The following is a 24,252-nucleotide window of genomic DNA, read 5'->3' as shown; positions in this document are numbered from 1 at the left end:
GATAAAATCATAAAATGCATCACTGTTTAACATTTTTATCTTTCTATAGCATTAAATTAATTTTAAAAGCTATAAACATCGTTCATTCATATATGCAAGTTTGTATAAATAAACAAACTGTCCCACCTTCTTGCTGATATGGATACTTTTTGTGCCTCTGTTGCAGGAGAGTTACAATCTCGAAACTCGCGTATTTGCAAGAAGCATTAAAATGTATCAAAATATTTGCAATGTATATGTACATGTTATGTACTACATTAAAACATAGGTAATCAGAGATTACAGAGCTCACCTCAACGAATATTGTCTTTAAGTAAGGCAAAGTCACACAATTAACCAACAAAAAGTATACATTCCAAAAATGAAAATATTTTTAAAAGCAATTTTGATGTGATACTTTGAAATAGACCTACATAAAAAATTTAAACTACTTCTTCATGAAAATGTAATGAAAATCAAGCATCTGAAGCAAATTTGAGAGTTTTCATCTTTTGATGCAGCATTTGTGCAAGTTTTATACAATGTTATATAAGCCTTATAGTTTTTGGTAATAGACCTGCAACCATAACTTTTACCTTGTCTACTATCTGTAAAATGTATGTCCAATTCAGCATCCGAAGCAAGTCCATTAGTGTGCATCCTTAGATGTATCATCCATGCAAGTTTGGTCATAATAGGGCTAATAGTTTATTTGAAATGAAACATGCATCAAAACTAACATTTTCACTACTCCACAAAAAGTAGGTCAGATTCAGCATCACAAGCAAGCCCGAAAGTATGCATCCTTAGATGTATCATCTATGCAAGATTGGTCATTAAAGAACTCATAGTTCCTTGGAAATGAAACCTGCACCAAAAACTTTTAACTTTTCACTCAACCGGAAAATGTAGGTCAGATTCAGCATCCGAAGCAAGCCTGGTAGTGTGCATCCTTAGATGTATCATCCATGCAAGTTTGGTCAACATAGGGCTTAAAGTTACTTGCAAATGAAACCTGCACCAACAACATTGACCTATTCACTCAACCGGAAAATGTAGGTCAGATTCAGCATCCGAAGCAAGCCCGGTAGTATGCATCCTTAGATGTATCATCCATGCAAGTTTGGTCAACATAGGGCTTATAGTTACTTGGAAAATGAAACCTGCACCAAAATTTTAACCTGTTCACTCAACCGAAAAATGTAGGTCAGATTCAGCATCCCAAGCAAGTCTGCTAATGTGCATCCTTAGATGTATCATCCATGCAAGTTTGGTCAACATAGGGCTTATAGTTACTTGGAAATGAAACCCTCACCAAAAACTTTAACCTGTTCACTCAACCAGAAAAATGTAGGTCAGATTCAGCATCTGAAGCAAGCCCGGTAGTATGCATTCTTAGATGTATCATCCATGCAAGTTTGGTCAACATAGGGCTTACAGTTACTTGGAAATGAAACCTACACCAAAAACTTTAACCTGTTCACTCAACCGGAAAATGTAGGTCAGATTCAGCATCCGAAGCAAGCATGGTAGTATGCATCCTTAGATGTATCATCCATGCAAGTTTGGTCAACATATAGGGCTTATAGTTACTTGGAAATGAAACCCACACCAAAAACTGCACCAAAAATGTTAACCTGCTCCAAAAACATCAACCTGGTAATTCCTTTGCTGCAATTGCAGCATCTGAAACTTTGTCTGGTACAATAAAACACACTAAAACCATCTTCCATGCATGTCTAATCAGTATAGGACACAGAAATAATTAAAAAGAAAACTGCTCCAAAAAACTTAACCTTAACCAGGGACGCCGACGCCGACACCGACGTCGACGCCGAGGGTATCACATAAGCTCCCCCCAACTTCGTTGAGGTGAGCTAAAAATATTATTAGAAACTCTTTGGAAACAATAGCTTACAACTTTGATATCAAAATCAACCAATCCAATGTTCTTTATTCTGTCAACAATGTCAAATAAGAAGAAAAAATTTCAAATTCTTTAAAAGTCAATTTAGAACTGAAATTGGTTTCAATGTAGATTCCATTTAAGTGATTTTACACACAACACATATATACAACAGTTTTTATGAGTAATATTATTAAGTGGGATCCATATTTTTAGGCTGTAGTACTGCTGATTTTATTTCCTTGATATCTGACATCATTGACTTCAGCATTTCACTGTCACTTTCCATTTTAACCTTTTCTATAATAGCCTTTTCATCTTCCTCTTTTATAGTCAGTTTTTGAATGTATTTAAGATCATCCAGGTACGTCTTTCCAGTGAAGGTTTCCAGTCTTTGGCAGATATCGGACATTACTGACCAGGTGTCATCAAATTCTGACTGAGAGGTGGAGGCTGAGCTCACGTGTGCAGTCAGAGAGTTTCGGATTAACCTAATTCTCTCAATATCGTCACCAACGGTAATGTCTACTGCTGCAGGCTCTTTTCCCCACATTCCTTTTGTTGGTTTAGGGATAGTTGAACAAATGTTTCTTATCATCTTGTATGTTAATGAAATATCAAAATCCTTATATCCAGAAATATTTGCCTTTTTCAGAAGATTTTCTTGATCTGGATTCAACTTTAGATCTCCTCTCTTTTTTGTCGATAATGTATTCACCTTGTTCTCAATATAGCAGGGAGGTATTTCTGATTCAAGAATATCTCTGTACGCCTTATTCAACACATCGTTTGTTGCCATTCCAAGTTTAGCAAACCTAGATCGACCCTCCAGCCCTTGGGCAGAAGCCATTTGACTGCTAGAATCTCCTAACTTTCTCTGAAACAGTTGACGATAGTAATTGTAATGAAGACAACTAAGCAGAAATATAAACAAGAGGCCCATGGGCCAAATAGCTCACCTGAGAATCTTTTGTCATATTGTTCTTTTCCAGATTTCCCATTTGTAATGAATAATGTGGCCCCGCCCTACCCCCGGGGGTCATTATTTGAACAATTTAGAATCTACACTTCCCCAGGATGCTTCCACATCAGTTTCAGCTTTTCTGGCCAAATGGTTCTTGAGAAGAAGATTTTCAAAGATTTTTCCTATATATTTCTATGTAAAACTTTGATTCCCCATTGTGGCCCCGCCCAACCCCCAGGGGTAATGATTTGAACAATTTAGAATTTACACTATCCAACAATGCTTCCACATCAGTTTCAGCTTTTCTGGCCCAGTGGTTCTTGAGAAGAAGATTTAAAAAAAAAAAAATTCAAAATATTTCTATGTAAAACTTTGATTCCCCATCGTGGCCCCGCCCAACCCCCGGGGGTCATGATTTGAACAATTTAGAATCTACACTACCCCACAATGTTTCCACATCAGTTTCAGCTTTTCTGGACCAGTGGTTCTTGAGAAGAAGATTTTCAAAGATTTTTCCTTAATATTTCTATGTAAAACTTTGATTCCCAATTGTGGCCCAACCCCCAGGGGTAATGATTTGAACAATTTAGAATCTACACTATCCAACAATGCTTCCACGTCAGTTTCAGCTTTTCTGGCCCAGTGGTTCTTGAGAAGAAGATTTTTAAAAAAAATTTCTAAATATTTCTATGTAAATTCCCCATTGTGGCCCCGCCCAACCCCCGAGGATCATGATTTGAACAATTTAGAATCTACACTATCCCAGGATGCCTCCACATTAGTTTCAGCCATATTGGCCATGTGGTTCTTGAGAAGAAGATTTTTTAATGACTTCACCCTATTTTTGTGTTTTCTTGATTATCTCCCCTTGTGAGGAGACTTGGCCCTTCATTTTAACAATTTAAATTTCACTTCACCCAAGGATGCTTTGTACCAAGTTTGGTCAAAATTGGCGAAGAGGTTCTTGAGAAGAAGTCAAAAATGTGAAAAGTTTACAGACGGACGGACAGACAGACAGACAGACGGACGGACGAATGACAAAATGTGATCAGCAAAGCTCACTTCAGTCTTCGGCTCAGGTGAGCTAAAAACAAACAAGAGATGTTTGTAAAAGACTTATGCCCCACTCCCCCTAAATTGGAATTTTTCCAAGTCCAAAAGGGTTATATTTTAATTTGTTCTAATAATTGGCGCGCATTGCCAATTAAGCACGTTCGCTGCATTTGTTTGAGTGTGTGTTTAGTGTGAATACTTTGAGAGATCATGTGATATTGTTATTCTAAGAGATGTTTGTAACCTAAGACTAACTGCTGATGCCCGTTTCTACTCCCCCTAAATTGGAATTTTTCCAAGTCCAAAAGGATATGTCACAGATGTTATATTTTAATTTGTTCTAATAATTGGCGCGCATTGCCAATTAAGCTCGTTCGCTGCGTTTGTTTGAGTGTGTGTTTAGTGTGAATGTTTTGATAGATCATTTGACATTGTTATTCTTTTGTTTACACGTGTTTCCGGTTTGGTGACCAAACGTGACCTTACTGCTGACCAATGACTGACCGTTTCTACTTAATTAATATGCATGTTTTAACTTCTGCACTCAGTACATAAGCACTGTACCCGCCAAATTCTTTACCCCCACGATTTTGCCTTTACGGTAAAAGACTGTGTATCTGTGTATATTGATTTTAAGTTATCTTCAAAGTATTTACTTGGAGTGTAATTAACTGGATTCCTGGTAAGCTTTCTGTTTACCTTTATTGTAATTATCATGTAAACGTATTTTATATTTTACTTTCAATAATTAATCCCGACAGCGAACAATCACATAATTTATGTGTTGTTAATGTCTAATCTTAAATGTAAAGTATTTGTCTTGTGTGTATTGTGTTGTGAGAGAGTGTTTGATTTATAGTTAGGTTTATTGTCATATTAATGCACATTATTAAATACTTGTGCCGAATCCATTGTCGGAGTTTTGATATTCCTACAAAAGACCCGGTAACTGTCAGAAATGGCGCAATTGTACCCAAAACAGTACTTGACCAAAATAGTCTTCCGAAAAATCCGTATAACAAATTTCATTTCAGTATGTGCAACGGTTACAGAGGAAATGAATTGAAACTGCAAATAATTGTTTTTTTTTCTAAGGGGCATAACTCTGTCAAAAATAGTTTGAACGTACATAAAAGAGAACTTGACTTAAAGCTGAACACGACTCATAAATAGGCATACGATACATCAATACTAGGGTATACTCGTCGCTTTCGTTACACTTGACTGCTTTATTGTCACAGGTATCGGCATGGAATGGCGACCCGTGTTCGTGCTGGTTATCTTTACATTTGTTTATATTTTATTGCAGTTACATTTATCTATGTTGTTTGTGTACTGCTCTGACTTATACAGCTATAATTGTAAATTTATTTGGTATCTTACTTTCCTGCATTAGACAAAGTATTACGTTATTATTCTCGCTACCAAGTTCTGTATAGCATACGTCCGTCTACACCGGTGTCGACTGATTAAACTGAACAGTCTCTAATTCTTGCCCTATTTATATGGGTCTGCAGAGTAGCCAGTCTGGGGAACTAAAATGGCGGATACATTTCTTTTACGAATCGTGTTCAGCTTTAAATATTCTTCTGTATACCAAAATTCATTTCATTATGTGCAACGGTTCAGAGAAAATGAATGTAAACTAGGAAGACAGACAGACCGACATACATACCGACAAACCGACCGACCGACAGACAGCAGCAAAGCAATATGCCCTCACTTCTTCGAAGGGGGGGGGGGGGCATAAATAATATAAAGATTTTTTCATGTTACCTAAGCAAATTAATGACCTTGTTATAGTTTCTATGAGTACCTGTTACATGTATATACGAATGATAGTTAAATGATGTTCTTTTTTATGCTCTTTTACAATTTCAATAGATAAAAGATGTTATCAAAAATATTTATTAAATAAACTCTTTAGTGCATAAATTACCAAAGTTACTAGCCAACTTGGCTTAAAGGAGTAAACTATCTCCAGTTATCAATGATCAACCCAGGTAAGGGGAGTTCTGAACTAATATGGTCAACGCTAAATGAAAACACAGTTGTTTTAGAACATGTCAACAATTTCTAAACAAACTAGATAACATTGAGGTGATGTCAATCTCAAAAAGCCAATTGCTTTAAATTAAATGAGGAAACGTAGGATAATAGGACAGGAAAGGGATGTTAAGGTCATATGCAACGTAGTTTGAACTTTTTGGGGTTCTCCCCTGGAGTTGAAGAGTTCCACTAAATGAAAGACCTGTGTGCAGTATTTTTAATTTCTATAAATGGATTTTTACACCTCTTGTAAAACAATTTTTGAAGGGAAAAAAATCTGAAATTCATGTTTTATAATTTTTGTACATTTTTTTCTGAATAATGCAAAAATTTTCAAAATTCTATATCTTTTCAAAACGTCTGGTAAGGCATCATGATTTTTTGACTATGAACAAGTAATGATATTATAAGTTTAAATTTGGAATATATTGGAAATCTATCAGTAGGTAAGGTACGTTGCGTATGTCCTTAAGATAAAATGTGTATAATATCGGTCAAGATTAAATTGGTTGACTGATAAATTATGTTACAGCGTAGTGCAAATTTAAAATATTTACCATATCATTTTTTAAACTTTCACTTTACACAAAGAATGTTAGATAGTGATAACAATTGTGAACCAGAAGAAGGTCTCAATTCTTCCTATTTGATATTTATGTTCATTTGTTTGTGACAATGATTTTATCCAGATTGACCTACGATGAGTATTTTGGACAGATGATACAAACAAATCTTTGTCAAAAACAAATTGAACATAAAAATTTGAGTCATGTTTTAATGAGTAAACAGAACAAATTTCAACACCAAGCTTTTTTTTTCATTTAAATTTTCACAAAAACTCAGATTTGAAGTAAAAGTATTTGTATAGATTTAGGATGGTTTCATGCAGAGAGGCAGAATTTTGAACATCACAGAAGGTTGATAATTTCTTTTTCTATAAATTTACTATTTGCATCATTTTCAATGAAAAAAGGCCCAAAAATATATACCTATCCGGGCATCCATTTTTGTTTGTACCATCTTTCCTTTATTCAATCAAGTCATGATGGTATTTTCAGTTCATAAGTGCTATCGATTTGCATTTTCTATATATATTTTTGTCACATGTAGTTCTGTAGATGTGATTGTGGAGAAAAAAAGAAATACGCATTGACAATATTTAACTGAATACGATTTTCTGATTGGAGCGGGTTTGAAATGATATATTATACAAATGTAATTACCTTTTCCCAGAAACCCAGAGTCCTTTGTATATTTATCACGTGTTTTTTCTGAAGTTGGCACTTGCACTGCGTTTCTTCAGCTTTGATTTTGGACAGTTCACTTTCAAGAGAGAAAGATATATCTTTCTCATTACAAATAATATTTTGGCATTTGAATCCTTTGTGGAAAATGTTTGTGCCAATAAATGTTTCTGTCAACTTTTTTATGGCATTTTGAATGGAGTCTCCGATTTCATTTGTTACCTCTTTATATATAGCCAATGGTCTGATTCGCAACACTTGCAATTGTATATCATCATTACATATGCCAACAACAACAGTGTGTTCATTGTGATCAAACACTGCTGCTGTTTGATAAAGACATAGACTTCCTTCATGATCTTCATCTGTTGAAACATTCCATCTCAGAAACCCCATGCAGTATGCTACCAGTCTGTAGAACACAAACATGGCAAACGAAGTGAATCGATAGCACAAAATGGAGGAGCATTCCCATTTATCTTCACAAAAGTTGGCTAGAAACTGCTTTTTGTTCATACAGGGGACATACCATGACATGTCACCTTCTGATACAGCCCCAGAGGACTCCAAAGGTACCAGCATTTGAAGCTTCTCCATGTAAGACATAATTTCACTTTTATGTTTCAAGTATAGAGGTTCTTCTTTCCATAGTGCATTTACCACTTTATCTTTAAGTTCTCCTGTTTTGTTGAAGGACTTCCACTCTTTGATTAATCTTGTTTTGCAGTCTCTGTTAATGTGGTTTTTATCAGCAATGATCTTACTGAAAGCTTTAGCAAACCACTGAATGTCAAGTACTGCATGTTCCCTCAATTTTTCATCTTGAAAATACAAAAGAATGCCATTGTCATGGAAACATTTTAGAAAGCTAGACATTTCCTCATCATTTTTAATTTGGTATTCATCAGGAAGGGATGAGTTGAGCCTCCTGATTTCATCAAGGGACAAGACTTTCCACCCTCCTTCATATAATAATTGTTCCATTAAAGCCCATGAAGAAGGTATTTGAATTTTTGTATTGGTCTCTTCTGTAAATAGTTCAACTATGGACTTTTTAATTGATTCCAGTTTTGTCTTTGTTTCATCATTTAGTTCAACTAGACCCACTGCATAATCACGATCATTTAGAGACTCACTTAACCAATCTCTATCCTCGTCTGGTACAGCATTCCAGAAGTCTTCAAAGTACTTCTCTATTTCCTGAAGAAGTAAACAAATACTTAAACCATACAACGTGAGGCCCATGAGCTACAAAGTTATTCTAAGTCTAATTGGCTTATGAATTCTAAACTATAATTTTAAAAATACATGTATATCTTGATTTTATACTTCTAAACATTTCTTATCCCATATTATGGCTATTTACTAGCTCTAAATGGTCCACATCGCTCAAAGGATTATAATATAACCAGACTAATAAACTTGAATCAACTTTTGCTGAGGATGCCACTTATTATTAATCTGACTAACTTTGCCAAGCTGCTCTGCAGAAGTAAGTGAGAGTGAAAATTGCTCCATAACTTTGACTTTTTCATGCTTTTTCTGACGTTAGAAACTTTTAAGAAACATGAGGCCCATGGGCCTTATAGGTTACTTGAGTATCATGTAACAACCAGCTGTGCACCTCAAACGAAAGGAACCACTAACCCTGGGGTCAATACCACAGAGCATATTTCAAAGCATTAATTTATTGTCAGGCTATGTATCTCCCCTCCTCCGACCTAGGGGGTAAAAAAAAAATTGCCATTTTGCTATGTGCACCTTTCTTCATTATAAATATATATACTTGGATCATTGGCATAAAACCCAGGAGCAGAGAAGAAGATTTTCAAAGAACTAATGCATTTTCATTAAATTATCAATAGAGGCCCGTCCTAACATACGAACCCCTGACCCTGGAGTCATAAAATTAACAATTTTGGAAGAGGCACTCTTGTTCATCATAACTAGGTACTTAGTTAGCTTGTTTAATACTCAGGAGCAGATTTTTGAAGAATTTATTTTCACTATATAATCAAAAGAGCCACCTTAACACTGCTGTATATATTCATTATACTATCAATAGAGCCCCATCCTAACTCCAGAACCACTGACCCTGGGGCCATAAAGTTAACAATTTTAGAAGAGGCACTCTTGCTTGTCATAACTATGTTAGTTTATTTATTACCCAAGAGCAGATAAGAAAATTTTCAATGAGATAATGCATTTTTACTATATAATTTATGGCACCTGATCCCACCTCTGATGTTTCGGAGGTCTGTGTTTGCTCTGCTCCTGTTTTGTATTGTTTTATGGATTTTGAGATTAAATACTGTTCGTTATCTCCATATCCTTCATATAGCCCCATCCTAGCACTAAACTCCTGACCCTAAGGCCATGAATTTCAAAATTTTGATAGAGGACTCAATGCTCATTACATTCATGCTAACAGTTTGCCTGATTGATGTCCGGGAATATAGAAGATTTTTTAAAAAATCATTAATTTTAGTGGTTTAAGCCCCACCCCTTAGGCCCCAATGGGGCAGGGATCATGAAATTCACAATTTGTGTTCCCCTTTACACATAGATGCCTTACACAAAATTTGGTTGAAATTGGTTCAGTGGTTTCAGAGGAGAAGCTGCAAATGTTCAAATGTTAACACATGACATAAGACGACAGATGAAAATGGATAGCAATAGGGCAAGTGACTCAGGTGACCTAAAAATCTAATGCAGCATTGTTAAGGATGCAAAAAGTGTTGGGGCCTAATTTATAGGGTAATGTTTACTGTGAAACTGTATCACACAAAGACTGTGAGTTTATGATTTTATATTAACAATCATTCACGCCTGCTAATCGATGAGTTGCACAACCAGCAGTTGTGTATAACAATCAAAAAAGATTGATTTCCAGTTGTGCATTTGATGCAAATAATTCCAGCACATACGTAGTAAATTGACCCAATTCAGGCAATAAGTAATATTTTTTAGTAAAATATAAGAATGTGATACCATGAGCAATTTTCTTTTATGTCCCCGTAAACGAAGTTTAGGGGGTATATAGTTTTTGTCTGTCTGTCTGTCTGTCTCTCCGCTTGTCTGTTTGTCCGCAAAAACGTTAACCTTGCCGATAACTTTTGATCTAGTGGAGCTATGACTTTCATATTTCACATATTTATTCCTTATGACAAGACCTATCTCTGGGTAACACCACATTTGACCTTGACCTCGCACCCACTTTAAAACAAAATTTTTAATTTTTTACTTCAATGGTAGATAATAGGACTTTTATACTTTACATATATATTCTTTGTGGCAAGACCTTTAAATTGATACAACCAAACTTGACCTTATGACATGACCTTGGCGATTTATGTACTCATGTTAAAAACTTTAACCTTGGCAATAACTTTTGTACAGTAAGGGAAAGAGCTTTCATACTTTACAAATGTAATCCTTGTAAGAAGACGCTTCATTGGCTACTTAGAAACTTGGCCCTTTGACCTTGACCTTGAGTTTGAACTACTTTTAAAAACAAACCTTAACCATATCTTTTAAAGAGTATGGGCTAATGCTTTTATATTTTACACATTTAATTCTTGTGACAAGACCTTTCAATTGATATCAAGACCTTTGATCCTTTGACCTTGACCTTAAAGTTTGAACTACATTTAATCTTTTTTAAACCTTAGCCATAACTTTTGAGCGGTTAGGGCTACAGCTTTGTTACTTCTCATATGTATTCTTTGTGGAAAGACATTTTATTGGATACCAATAATCTTGACCTTCTGACTTTTAACCTGGTCACTCATCTGGAAAATGTAGGTCAGATCCAGCATCCGAAGCAAGTCTGGTAATGTTCATCCCTACATGCATCATCCGTGCAAGTTTGTTTCAACATGTGAAGTTTGATAACACTATCTTGAATGGTTTGTTTAAAACTGAGCTAAACACTACTTTAAGAAAAGTGAAGTCGAGGTCAAAGGAAAGGTCAAGGTCAAAAAATGTTGATGCAGTTGCATAGCTCTCATCAATATCTATCAGCATATGAAATTTGATGTAAATATCTTGGATAGTTTCTTTGAAACTGAGCTTTGAACAGAGCTACCAGTAAACACAAAGTGTGACGGAAGGACGGAAGACGGACATGACAAACACTATATGCCCCGGCCATATTCATGGTGGGGCATTAAAAAAACTTTAGCCTGGCCATAATTGGTAACAGATGGTGATAGGGCTTTTGTGTTTCACAAGACTAGAATTTTTGTTAATCTCAACTTCATAACAACTCAATTATTGCATGCACAGGCAATGTTATTTACTTCGAATATTTGTCAAATAAAACACTATTATAGGTTCAAATTTCGGTTGATAGGATGCATGGTGAGGGTGGACATTGAATTTTCGAGGTTAGTAAAGATTAACACAAATTCTGGTAGGCAAATATTATTTTCAATCTGCGTTTTCACTCTAACAGCCTTTGCTTCAAAACAAATATCGTTGCTAATCAACAATCATGGCATTTTATGAGAGTGTAAATTTAAAGAAAAATAAATTGCTCATGGAATCACATTCTTATATTTTAATAAAAATATCAATTATTGCCTGAATTGGTTCAATTTACTACCTATGTACTGGAATTATTTGCATCAAATGCATAACCGGAAATTGATCTTTCTTGATTGTTATACACAACTGCTGCTGTTCTTGTGAAGAATTTGATGACTTTTCCTATGTATTCCTATATAAAACCCTAATAAGCCATTGTGACCCAAAATCTACCCTGGGGTCATCCTTTGGACAAACTTGAATTTACACTACCCAAGGATGCTTCTATATAAATTTTATAGAAACAATCACAGCTCTGCTGTTCTCCAGAAGATGTTTTTTTTTTCTACATTATCCTTCTAAAAGCTTTGCTCGCCCATTAATGCCCCACCCATACCTCAGGGGTCATGATTTAAACAACTTGTATTTACACTATCTGAGGATGATTTCATGTAACTATGGCTGGGCTGCTCATGAGAACATCAAGTCCCATCAAAACCTCTCGTGGCATGATTTGAATAAACTTGAATCTACACTACCAGAGAATGCTTTCATTTAATTATTACAAATCATGGCTTTGCTGTTCTTGAGAAGAAGAGATTTTTCCTATGTATTCCTCTTATGTTAAACTTTGACACCCCATTGTGGCCCCAAGGTTACAACGCACTTTGAAAATAACGCTCTTTATAAAAAATTTAAAGTGCGTTAAAGGACCAAGTCAACACATTTTGAATTTTTTTTTTCAAAAGTGCCTTAATATCAACCATATTAGCGCACTTTGAAAAAAAAAATGTTTATGGCTTTGTCAGTATTGCAAATCCCAGGCGCTCCACTTTTTTGCAAAGATATAAATGATATACAGTGTACGCATTGAAAATTGGGGCTTACCTTTAGAGTGGTTTATCCCCCAAAACTTTCAATTAAATTTTTTACCAATCCTTATGTATATGGAAAAGATAGGGCTGAGAAACCTTCTACTCGTCTTCTCCTTGTTCTCAATGAGAGTAAATCAATACATGTTCATGAATAAAATGTTTTTTGAAAGATATATAATTGCAGCAAATCAAATTCTCTCCATTACTAAAATCTAAGTCCAGAAATTTTTTTTTATAGTCTCGAAATGTTTTGATTTTGGTCCAATTTTAAAGTACATTGAAATATTTTCTCAAAGTGCATTGCCATACCCAACCTACCCCAAGGGGTATTTATTTGAACAAACTTGAAACTACACTACCAGAGGATGCTTTCATATAACTGTGACTAATCATGGCTTTGCTGATCTTAAGAAGATTTTTAAAGGTTTCTCCTATGTATTCTATTCCTATCTTTAACTTTCAATTGATACCCTATAGTGGCCTCACCCTCAACTCAGTCGTCTTCATTAAACAAGAGACCCGTGGGCCTTATAGGTCACCTGAGCATCATGCAACAACTTTTATGTGATTGAATTTGCTCCATGTTTTAAGCTAGATGCTATGACATTCACAATTTTGAAAGAGGCACCATTGCTAATCATAACTATACACTTTTTTCAAAATTTATTTCCCAGACTTAAACACTTAGCAATTGCTTACTTTTGTTACTTAATACCCATAGGTAGGGTAGGGGAACAAAAACACATTTCAACTAATCAGTAATATTCAGCAATAATGAGTAGTGTCCCTAACACTGTGACATTATACATATATCACATGGCTTCGAGGGTGACATACCAGAATATTTGCTCCGAGGTGATAGGAAAGCCCTAGAGTGTTATGTCATCCGGACCTGAAGGCAGAGGGTGACATAACACTCCAGGGCTTTCCTGTCATCGAGGGGCAAATATTCTTGTATAGTCGCCCGAGAAGCCATGTGGTATATGTTATATGACATTTTTAAAATTAAAAGAAAATTTAAAATCATTTAAAATCGTTAAAATGTACACAAATAATCCAAAAATGCATTCTTGAAGTCAAGAAATACGCTGTGTTGTTTACTTTTGCTTAGCAACCGACGTCATAAAATCTCGAACCCGAACTAAAAATGTGTAACGTAAAAACACATGAACGTGATTGAAAGGATGACATAACTGCTTCCGTCGGAGGTTGACATAACTGTTTCCGGCCGGACATAACTGTTTCCGGTGTGATTTTTCAGGGTTTATAGCGAAACTTATTACATTTGTGATATAATAGGAAAACTTATTCAAAAATGTTATATAAACCCCTGACCCTAGGTCCACAGATTGCACAATTTTTCAAAAAGGCACCCTTAAAATTGCTTATCAAACTAGAAATATGTCTATAGTACATGAATGGCCAGCCAAGGATATATTAAAAGTAAAGCAACATGAAAATTTGTATGTGTATAAAATTTGATCAGTTTGGTTTGGGTAGGGCTTATAGTTACTAGGGAATAAACATAGGTAATCAAAGATTACGAAGCTCACCTCGACGAATGTTATCAATTTAAGTAATCACATCATATTTTCTTAATATTTAGTATTCATCCCAGCAACAATATTCTTGCAAGTTGTGTTTAACCCCTTTCATGGCAAATACACATTTCTACGGGTATAGCGTGAAAAACATGAATAGTGCAAACAAAAATTCATAACTGTTAATACTGCAGTAATAAAGGACTTCAAGTTCATTCGGATTGATCTGTTCCCAAAACTTTAACCTGGTCTCTTGTATAGAAAATATAGGTCAGATCCAGCATCCAAAGCAAGTCTGATAGTGTCCATCCTTAGATGCATCATCATCCATGCAAGTTTGGTCCAAATAGGGCTTATAGTTACTTGGGAATGAAAATGTATGTCAGATCCAGCATCCAAAGCTAGTCTGGTATTGTACATCCCTTGATACATCATCCATGCAAGTTTGGTTCAGGTAGGGCTTATAGTTACTTGGGAATAAAAATGTATGTCAGATCCAGCATCCGAAGCTAGTCTGGTAGTGTACATCCCTTGATACATCATCCATGCAAGTTTGGTTCAGGTAAGGCTTATAGTTACTTGGGAATGAAAATGTGGGTCAGATCCAGCATCGGAAGCAAGCCTGGTAGTGTCCATCCCTAGATGCATCATTTCTGTAAGTTTGGATTGGCAGGACATAAAGTTACGTGGGAAAACCTGGTCACTTCCTCGTATCTGGAAAATATAGGTCAGATCCAGCATCCGAAGCAAGTTTTGTAGTGTCCTTTGGTAGATGCATCATCCATGCAAGTTTGGTCCAGGTAGGGCTTATAGTTCCTTGGGAATAGACCTGCTCCAAAAACTCCGGTAGTGTACATCCCTAAATGCATCACCCATGCAAGTTTGGTTTGGGTAGAGCTTATAATTCCTTGGGAATGGACCTGCTCCAAAAACTTGAACCTGCTCCAAAACCTTTAACCTGGTCACTCATCTAGAAAATGTAGGTCAGATCCAGCATCCGAAGCAACTCTGGTAGTGTACATCCCTAGATGCATCATCTATGCAAGTTTGGTTCAGGTAGGGCTTATAGTTACTTGGGAATGGACTTGCTCCTAAAATTTTAACCTGGGATGCCGACGCCAACGCTGGGGGTATAGCATAAGCTCATCTCGACTTAGTCGAGGTGAGCTAAAAATGTAGGTCAGATCTTGCATCCGAAGCAATTCTGGTAGTGTCCATCCCTAGATGCATCATCCATGCAAGTTTGGTTCAGGCAGATAGGTCAGATCAAGCAGTGTCCATACCTAGATGCATCATCCGTGCAAGTTTAGTTCAGGTAGGGCTTATAATTACTTGGGAATGACAATAAACCGTAAATCTGGAAATTTTTGCTGTACATAAATTTTTAGCAAATTTGCGAGTTCATTGCATTTGCAAAAATATTTTTTTAGTGTAGTGGTAATTTGCAAAATTTTGAAATGTAAAAATTAATCAAGTGAACCCTATTTTGACCCGAGTTCACAAAATAAAATTGACGTAAAATTTTCCAGATTAATGGTAGGTCAGATCTAGCATCCGAAGCAAGTCTGGTAGTGTCCATCCCTAGATGCATCATTCATGCAAGTTTAATTCAGGTAGGGCTTATAGTTACTAAGGAATAAAAATGTAGGTCAGGTCCAGCATCCGAAGAAAGTGTGTTAGTGTCCATCCCTAGCTGCATCATCCATGCAAGTTTGGTTCAGGCAGGGCTTATAGTTACTTGGGAATGAAAATATAGGCCAGATCCAGTATCCAGAGCAAGTCTGGTAATGTCCATCCCTAGATGCATAATCCATGCAAGTTTAGTTCCAAGAAGGGCTTATAGTTCCTTAGGAATAGACCTGCTCCAAAAACAATCTTGCTCATCATAACTATGTACTTAGTTAGTTTATTTAATACCCAGGAGCAGAGAAGAAGATTTTCAAAGAAATAATGTATTTTCACTATATAATCAAAGTAAAAGCCCCGCCCTAACACCAGATTGATATAGGGGCCATAAAATTAAAAATTTTGGTAAGGAACTTTGCTCTTTATAACTATGTAAAAAAAGGTTTACTTAATACCCAGGAGCAGAGAAGAAGATTTTCAAAGAAATAATGCATTTTCACTACCTACTTATTTAGCCCCGCCCTAGCACTAGAACCCCTCACCCCAGGGTTAATTTCACAATTTTGGTAGTATATTCATTGCTGATTACAATCATGCAAACAGATTGACTGCTTGATGTCCAGGAGTAAAGAAGAAGATTTTTAAAGATTGCATTAATTTTAATGGTTTTGGCCCCACCCCTCAGGCCCCAGGGGGGCAGGGATCATGAAATTCACAATTTTTGTTTCCCTTCACCCATACATGCTTTGTGCCATATATGGTAAAAATTGGTTCAGTGGTTTCAGAGAAGAAGCTGAAAATGTTCAAATGCTAACGCACAACGCACGACGGACGAAAACAGATAGCAATAGGTCACCTGAGTTTACTCAGGTGACCTAAAAATGTATCATCTGAGGACTAGCTACCGTGATTCAGCGAATGTTTAGCAAGAAATTTCAACAGGATTTATTTCTAATATGTCTTTATAAACTTCACAATGATCCATTTTGCATTGTATTTACTAGGCCCTAGCACATTGTCCCCATCCAACAGATATTTTCTTCCTCCACCGAGAAAGAGTTCCTTCAATCTCAAATCAATTTCAATTTTACATTTTTTTGTTTATACATTTGGTCCGGCAAATTTTTAGTATGTCCTGTAATTTTGTGTTTTTTAGACAATCTGTAGGAATAATGTCCAACAGATTTTTTTCCTCTTTCGCCAACTCTGCCAAAGGATGCTTTCACTTGAGATTCATCTTTCCTGGTTCAATTGTTCTTGAATAGATGATTTTAAAAAAAATTTCCTACTTATTCCTACGTTAAAATTTGATCCCCCTTTGTGGCCCAACCCTTCACCTGGGGTAATTGATTTGACCAAACTTGAATCTACACTACCTGAGGATGCTTCCACGAGTTTAATCTGTCCTGGCCCTTTGATTCTTGAGAAGGAAATCTTTAAAAGATGCCATGTATTTTTCACCAATTCATAATTTTCTACCATTGGAAGAGGATGTGGCCCTTTATTTGAATAGTCTTGATTTCCCTTTACCTAAGGATACTTTGTAGCAAGTTTGGTTGATATTGGTCCACCGGTTGTTGAGAATTTGAACAGTTTACTCTAACAACGGCAAAACCGACGACAACAAACGATGGACAAATTTTGAAAATGAAAAGCTCACATGAGCATTTGGCTCAGGTAAGCTAAACAAGAGGCCCATGGTCATATCGCTTACCTGAATAACTTTTGTGATGCAGTTCTTTACCAGATTTCCCCTCTTCTTATATCTAGTGTGGTCCATTATCCCCTCACCCCCTATCCCCATCTTGATTTTAATAATTTAAAATCTACACTACCCCAGGATGTTTCAACTTTTCTGGCCCACTGCTTCTTAAAAAGAAGATTTTTTCCAATATATTTCTATATAAAAACTTGGATTCCCCATCGAGGCCCCGCCCTACCCCTGGGAGTTATGATTTGAATAATTAAAATTCTACACTACCTCAGGATGCTTCCACATAAGTTTCAGCTTTTCTGACTCAATGGTCTTATGAAAAAGATTTTTAAAGGTTTTTCCTATATATTTCTATGTAAAACTTTGATTCCCTATTGTGGCCCCGCCCTAACCCCAGGGGTCATGAGTTTAATAATTTAGAATCTACACTATCCCAGGATGCTTTCATATAAGTTTAAGCTTTTCTGGCTCACTGGTTCTTGAGAAGATTTTTAATGACCCCTGCCCTCCAACCCTTTTTTTTCTTTTCTTGATTATCTCCCCTTTGAAGGGGACATGGCCCTTTATTTTAGAATTTAAACTCCCCATTACGCAGTAATCCCTTAGACCAAGTTTGGTTAAAATTGGCCCAGTGGTTCTTGAGAAGAAGTTGAAAATGTGAAAAGTTTACAGACGATGGACAAAATGTGATCAGAAAAGCTCACTTGTAACTTCGGCTCAGGTGAGCTAAAAAGACGAGAGACAAATTTATTCAGATAAGCTCAATTAAGTCTTGGCTTAGATGAGCAAAAGAGAGTGTTCTGCATAAATTTTAAACCGGGAAAAAATGAATTATCTTCATTCTTATAATTTACATCTAGTATGAAATATTTACATTTCAGTTCAAATTCTTACTTCTGCAGACGTTCCTTCTGTGTGTGTGACAATAATGAACAGTGGCGCCTTAGAGCCTCCAAATGTCTTGATTGAGGTTATCCAAAACTTCAGGTAGTCTGTAAAAAAAAATAGGGCATGGTAATAGGATAAAACAGACAAACATCATTGACGAGAACTAACACTTCTATAGTACTTACAACAGTGAGCAGGAACATGAGAAACAGGCCTTTTCTTTTCACAAAAATGCAAAAATGCTCAATAATTATGTAAAAACACTCATGAGATATTTTTAATTTTATGTAATTGCTAAATGTTTCATTGGTAAATAATGAAAATTAAACTGCTTATGAAATTGAATTTAAAATTCACTAAGTCTTCCATAATTATATCCAACAATTAACTACTGTGTAAAGTGTCAGTAGCAAATAGTACATAATTATGTAACAAACCATCAGGCAATCTTATAATCATCATAAACTTATCAAAACTTAAGTATGCTAGCTGTTCCAGACAGAGGGATTTTTATTAATTAATCCTGTATTTTGCTGTTAGATTATTTTGGCCCATTGTGGTCCTTCTTTTCTCTTAGGGTACTTTATTTGAACAAACTTGGATCTTCACTCTGAGAGGATGCTTCTGATTAAACCTTTTCGACTCTGAATGGTTCTTAGAACATTTTTTGAATGCCATTCATTGATCATTTATTTTTAATTACATGTATCTTTCTCCTTTAGAAGATGGCTTAGTCCTTCAGTTACCCACCACAATTTGTAACAAGAGGCCCATGGGCCACATCGCTCACCTGAGCACTAAGGGTAGGAAAAAGAAGAAAATGGCTTGTTATTGTAAAGTTTAAATCCATAAGTAGTCCCATGACCAATCATGGATTTGCTATTTTTTAGAAAATGATTTTCAAAGAATTTTCATAATATATATCTTTAAAAACTTTGGTCGGCCATTTTGGCCCAGCCCTACCCCTGGGGGTCATGATTTGAACAAACATGAATTTACACAACCTGAACATGCTTCCATATTAATATGATGAATTATGGCTTTGTCATTCTTGAGAAGAAGATTTTTAAAGAATTTTCCTATATATTTCTATGTAAAACTTTGGTCGGCCATTTTGGCCCCGCTTACCCCCGGGGGTCATAATCAGAACAAACATGAATCTACAGGATGTTTCCCCATAAGTTTCATCTTTCCTGGTACAGTGGTTCTTGAGAAGAAGATTTTTAAAATATGACACAAAATTTTCATGAATTCCCAATTATCTTCCCTTGAATGAGGGCCTGGCCCTTCATTTGAACAAACTTGAATCCCCTTCACCCAAGGATATTTTGTGGGAAGTTTGGTTGAAATTTGCTAAGCGGTTCTTGAGAAGAGTCGAAAATGTGAAAACAGACAGACAGACGGACAGACAGACAGCTGGACAGGCAGACGGACGCCGGACAAAATATGATCAGAAAAGCTCACTTGAGCTTTCAGCTCAGGTGAGCTAAAAAGTTTAATTGAAACTTGTCTACTGGCCCTTTAGATATTGCAAATAATGTGAAGTTAACAGTCAGAAAAATAGATGCTTATAATGGCTATAGTGAACTACCCCCCTCCCCCTACCCCTAGCCCAACTTTGAATTTTCTGTAATTTTTTTAAAATTTTCTCTTACATTTTTTGGGAAGTTTGAATGCCTTCTACCGCATATTTTTTTTATCTTGATGAGTGTAAGGCTCACAGACAAAACTCTGAGATCACAACATAATGCCTTACCTTTGTAAGTCCACACAGAGAAGATTGATCCTTCTTGATTATCTTTCTCCCTATCGACAACATCCTCAAACTTCTTAGTCATGTCCAACACAAGGATAAAGAAGGCCTTTGGTGTTACGTAAATTTGGTGACAGGCATAATACGCTAACTGACCAGCAAAATCCAGCATACTGACAGTTGGTAAGTTCTCTTTTTCAGACAAGATTTTCTGAAAAATTTCATCCTTCACCATTTTCTGTGCTTCTGAGGAGAGAACACTGGCCATTACCTCTACTGTATTGACTTCTTCTTTGACTTCAGGTGGTGGGCTAGGCAACTCAACTTTCTCTTCTTCTCGGCTATAGATTTCCCCCCTCTCTTTATCAGGACTTTTCAGTTCCGAATTGTCTCTATTTTCATTTGGATTGGAAATGTCAACTTCACCGCTAATGTTTGGCACCAGGTCCGCAGCATTTATCCTGATAAACGTCTTCAATGGTGAATCGTCATCAGCTACTGTTAATACATGTAAATAATTTAATCATCTTACATTCTAAGTTCATGTACTCTAGAAAATACTTAATAACATTACAATTAATCACAGATATATTTTCATATTCATCATTTTTTAATGAATGTGATATTTTTTAAACATGAGATGTTTGTAAAACACCTATGCCCCCTCCCCCAAAATGGGAATTTTACCAAGTCCAAAAGGGCATCACTCTGTCAAAAATGGTGCGATCGTACCAAAAAAAACTTGACCTAAATATTTATCTGCTAGATCTGTATACCAAATTTCATTTCAGTATGTACAACCATTGTGAAGAAAATGAATGGAAACTGCAAATAATTGGAAATTTTTTAAGTCTAAGGGGCATCACTCTGGCTTAAATGGTGCTATCATGCCCAAATAAAAAATTTACCTAGATTTTTATGTGATATACCTGTATATCAAATTTCATTTCAATATGTGCAACGATTGCGAATAAAATGAACGGAAACTAAAGTGGACCGACAGACCAACAGACAGCAGCAAAGCAATATGCACTCCCTCCTTCGAAAGGGGCATAATAAATAACATTGAATATAGACTGGTACTTTTGTATCATTATAACAGTAACTTGATCTGAAGAGTCGTATATCATTGAGTTGTCAGGCGCAGATCATTAGATCAAACAAGACGAGAAATGTCAAGTTTGATTTGATGAACCGTGTCTGTCAAAGAGATGTGATAGTTATACGGCCCTTTGGATCAAACTACTGTCATACATATTTTTAATTTTAATACAGAAAGGCTCCTTAAACATGTTAAAACCGATTTTTGTGCTTATTTTGCTTTAAAAATAGTGTCTGCCACCATCGCACACAATTTTGCATATTTTATGTAAACTGCATTGAAAAAATCACATGTCTCAAAATCTTTTTGGGCGATGGTGCCAGAGTATGTTTTCTTTAGGTCTTTGGCTCAGCTCAGAAGAGCTAAAATTTAAAATCTGTAAAACAGCAAAAAAATGTCTATATGTCCTGTGTGTGTATCAGTTACCTTCTAAAATTCCATCTTTAACGATGAAAAGATGTTGATGGACTTCCAGCCCCCTGGTGGACTCTGTAACTTCACCGATATTGTGATGTTGCCCTCTTAATCTCTTCAGTAGAGTTGTTTTTCCCGCCTCAGCACATCCAACGAGTATTCCTCTGGCATGGGACACGGTTGTCTTCTCCTTTCTCAAGAATGTCTTTAATCCCTCAACTTGATCTAAAACACCAAAAGTTGGATAAAAAAAGTCACAATAATGCTCCCTGAAGACATGATTTGAACAACTTGATTCAACACTTCGTTCAGAAGGTTTGCTGTAAGTTTCAAATTTTTGGGCCCACTGGTTCTTGCAAAGATTTTCAAAAGATATCACCAAATTTGTCGCTACTTCTGAATTATCTCTTCTTGAAAAAAGTGTGGACCCTCACTAGGAAAAAGGAGGCCCATGGGCCACATTGCTCACCAGAGCACTTTGGCTAATTCAGTATTTTATGAGTGATATCAAGCTATCCCTAAGGGGAGGATGTATGATTTGAACTTGAATCTATACTAACCGAGTACCAGTAATTGTTACTATATTTCTTTGACAAAATAATGGCTTTAAAAGTTTGAGAAAAACAAATTAATCGTCCATTGTGGTCCCGTCCTACACCAGGGGTTCATAGCTTTGCTTTCTTGAGATTTTTTAAGACATTCTAATATGTTCCCATGTAAAACTTTGATCGTCCCTTGTGGCCCTGCCATAACTGGAGGGGGGGGACTATCACAGCTAAATTCAGCCAGGTTTGTGAGAATGTTTTTCTACGGCAGGAGAATGAGCTGGTCTTAGTACAATAGAGGGATGTATGTGTCCGATAAGACCTTATATGGCTTTTCTATTATTTCGCACATAGACAATGTCGAATCCGATGACAGAACGACAATACATGCTGGTTTACATTTTTTTACAGACACGTGGTTTAGGTTCAATTTACCGCTTAATGGTCAACTTAGGCTATTTATGCTTCATAATACGCATGGGTACTCAGCACTTACGGTTTTTAGGACAAAAATGCACATTAAACTGAAATTGTAATTACTGATACTCGGGAATACCTGAAGACCTAGCGAATTGCTCACCAAATACGTTACAAAACTTCAAACTAATGCATATTTATCAATTACTTGTAACCGTATGTATGTATAAATTTTACTGTGATCTCGGAAATTGTACATAATTATGTACATAATTATGTAGATCCAAGTCTAAACTGTGACTCAAATGAGTAGAAAAAATTATCAGAAAGCAGTAAAATTCCAAGCATGTTCTCAAAGTATTCTTGTGGTACTCACTCATTACGAATTTCATTAAGCTGATTGGTCAGTGTTTAGCATATGAATTTATTTTTACGTCAGAAAATCTAATTCCGTCGATCTGTTCATATGGGAAAGGCCAGCTAGATTTTACAATTTTTTTTTTACAAATAGCATGTGGTACAATTTTCTTCTTTTACATATAGGTAGATTTCAATAAAATAGAGTGACCAGCCAAAGGAGAAAATTATACCTACCTATATTCTAAGGGCTTCAAAGAGTGGGGTGGGGTTAAAATGCAATGGATGTAAACGTGAAACCCCTACCCCAATAAAAGATCTATATCTTTCAAATCACGTTTCTATTTTTGATAAAAATAGCATTTTTCAACGGTACACAAATCAGTGATTTGTTACATACAAAATAAAGGGCAGCGCCACAGCATGATAGGCCCATCAAAAAATTACAATTTTCTTGAACAGTTTAGGTGCAAGAAAATCACATCAACCGTGATTCTAAGATTTCGATGATTTTTCCATTCCTCAAAATATTTATCCATCCCCTGTGATGTATGCATCAATTATAATAAATATTACATCACTTATAGATTTCTGTGCTGGTTGTGTTAGACCTTGTCAAATGCCCATCATCAAATTAGTCTTAATAACAACTTAATTTTGAAAAGAAAAGGCTGGCCATCAAATGACACATGATATAAACTGACCAGCAGTTCTTCTGTCTAATCCCCAAAGGGTACAGATAAGGTCACCGCTTCATCAGAGCGACTGAGACAGCTAGCCTTCCTACATTGAACTCATTAATTAATCTTTAACTGGATGCTTGTCTACTCATTACTACCAAGAGATGAATGGGTCTGCACTATCTACTATAAATTTAATAAAATACAGGTACTTAAAGATTTTTTTTGGTTGAGATTTAATGTCCGACAGGTTTTAATATGCAATTCATATGGACATGCTGATTCCACCCCATCCCAAAAAATTAGTTTTTAAATTAATATTACATAATATCAGATTAGTCTATTATGCAATATCAAATTAGTTTTAATTACTTTTTATCAAATTCATTTTAAAACTTAAGCTAGTCAACAAGAGCTATTTTTAATCAAACAGGCTTACCCATTTGCCCAATACTCAAGGGATATAGATAACACCAATGCTAGCTCCTCGCACTCAAAATCCATTAATTTCTCTCTAATTTGACATGCAATTTTCTGTTATCAAAATTCTTCTTGACCAGTGCTTGATAATTACACTCATGGGAGAGGCAGGATTTCTCAGAAAAACATTATATTTGG

General features: G+C 35.9%; 1 protein-coding gene across 1 annotated transcript; it reads right to left on the bottom strand.

The window, feature by feature from the left end:
* Nucleotides 1–750: 750 nt before the first annotated feature.
* Nucleotides 751–21,836, bottom strand: LOC134239970 (probable serine/threonine-protein kinase pats1). Its single transcript, XM_062722101.1, has 5 exons — nt 21,648–21,836; nt 20,123–20,617; nt 18,373–18,470; nt 7,175–8,395; nt 751–2,762 (listed from the first exon to the last, which is right to left on the bottom strand). Exons 2-5 carry the CDS (start codon nt 20,385–20,387, stop codon nt 2,079–2,081), a joined length of 2,268 nt encoding a protein of 755 aa, XP_062578085.1. The 5' UTR covers nt 20,388–20,617; nt 21,648–21,836; the 3' UTR covers nt 751–2,078.
* Nucleotides 21,837–24,252: the final 2,416 nt, after the last annotated feature.

This window comes from Saccostrea cucullata, unplaced genomic scaffold (genome assembly GCF_032062105.1).
Source record: "Saccostrea cucullata isolate Sc308-1 unplaced genomic scaffold, CSIRO_AGI_Scuc_v1 ctg3607, whole genome shotgun sequence".
Lineage (NCBI taxonomy): Eukaryota > Metazoa > Mollusca > Bivalvia > Ostreida > Ostreidae > Saccostrea > Saccostrea cuccullata.
This window is presented reverse-complemented; position numbering and strand designations above follow the sequence as displayed.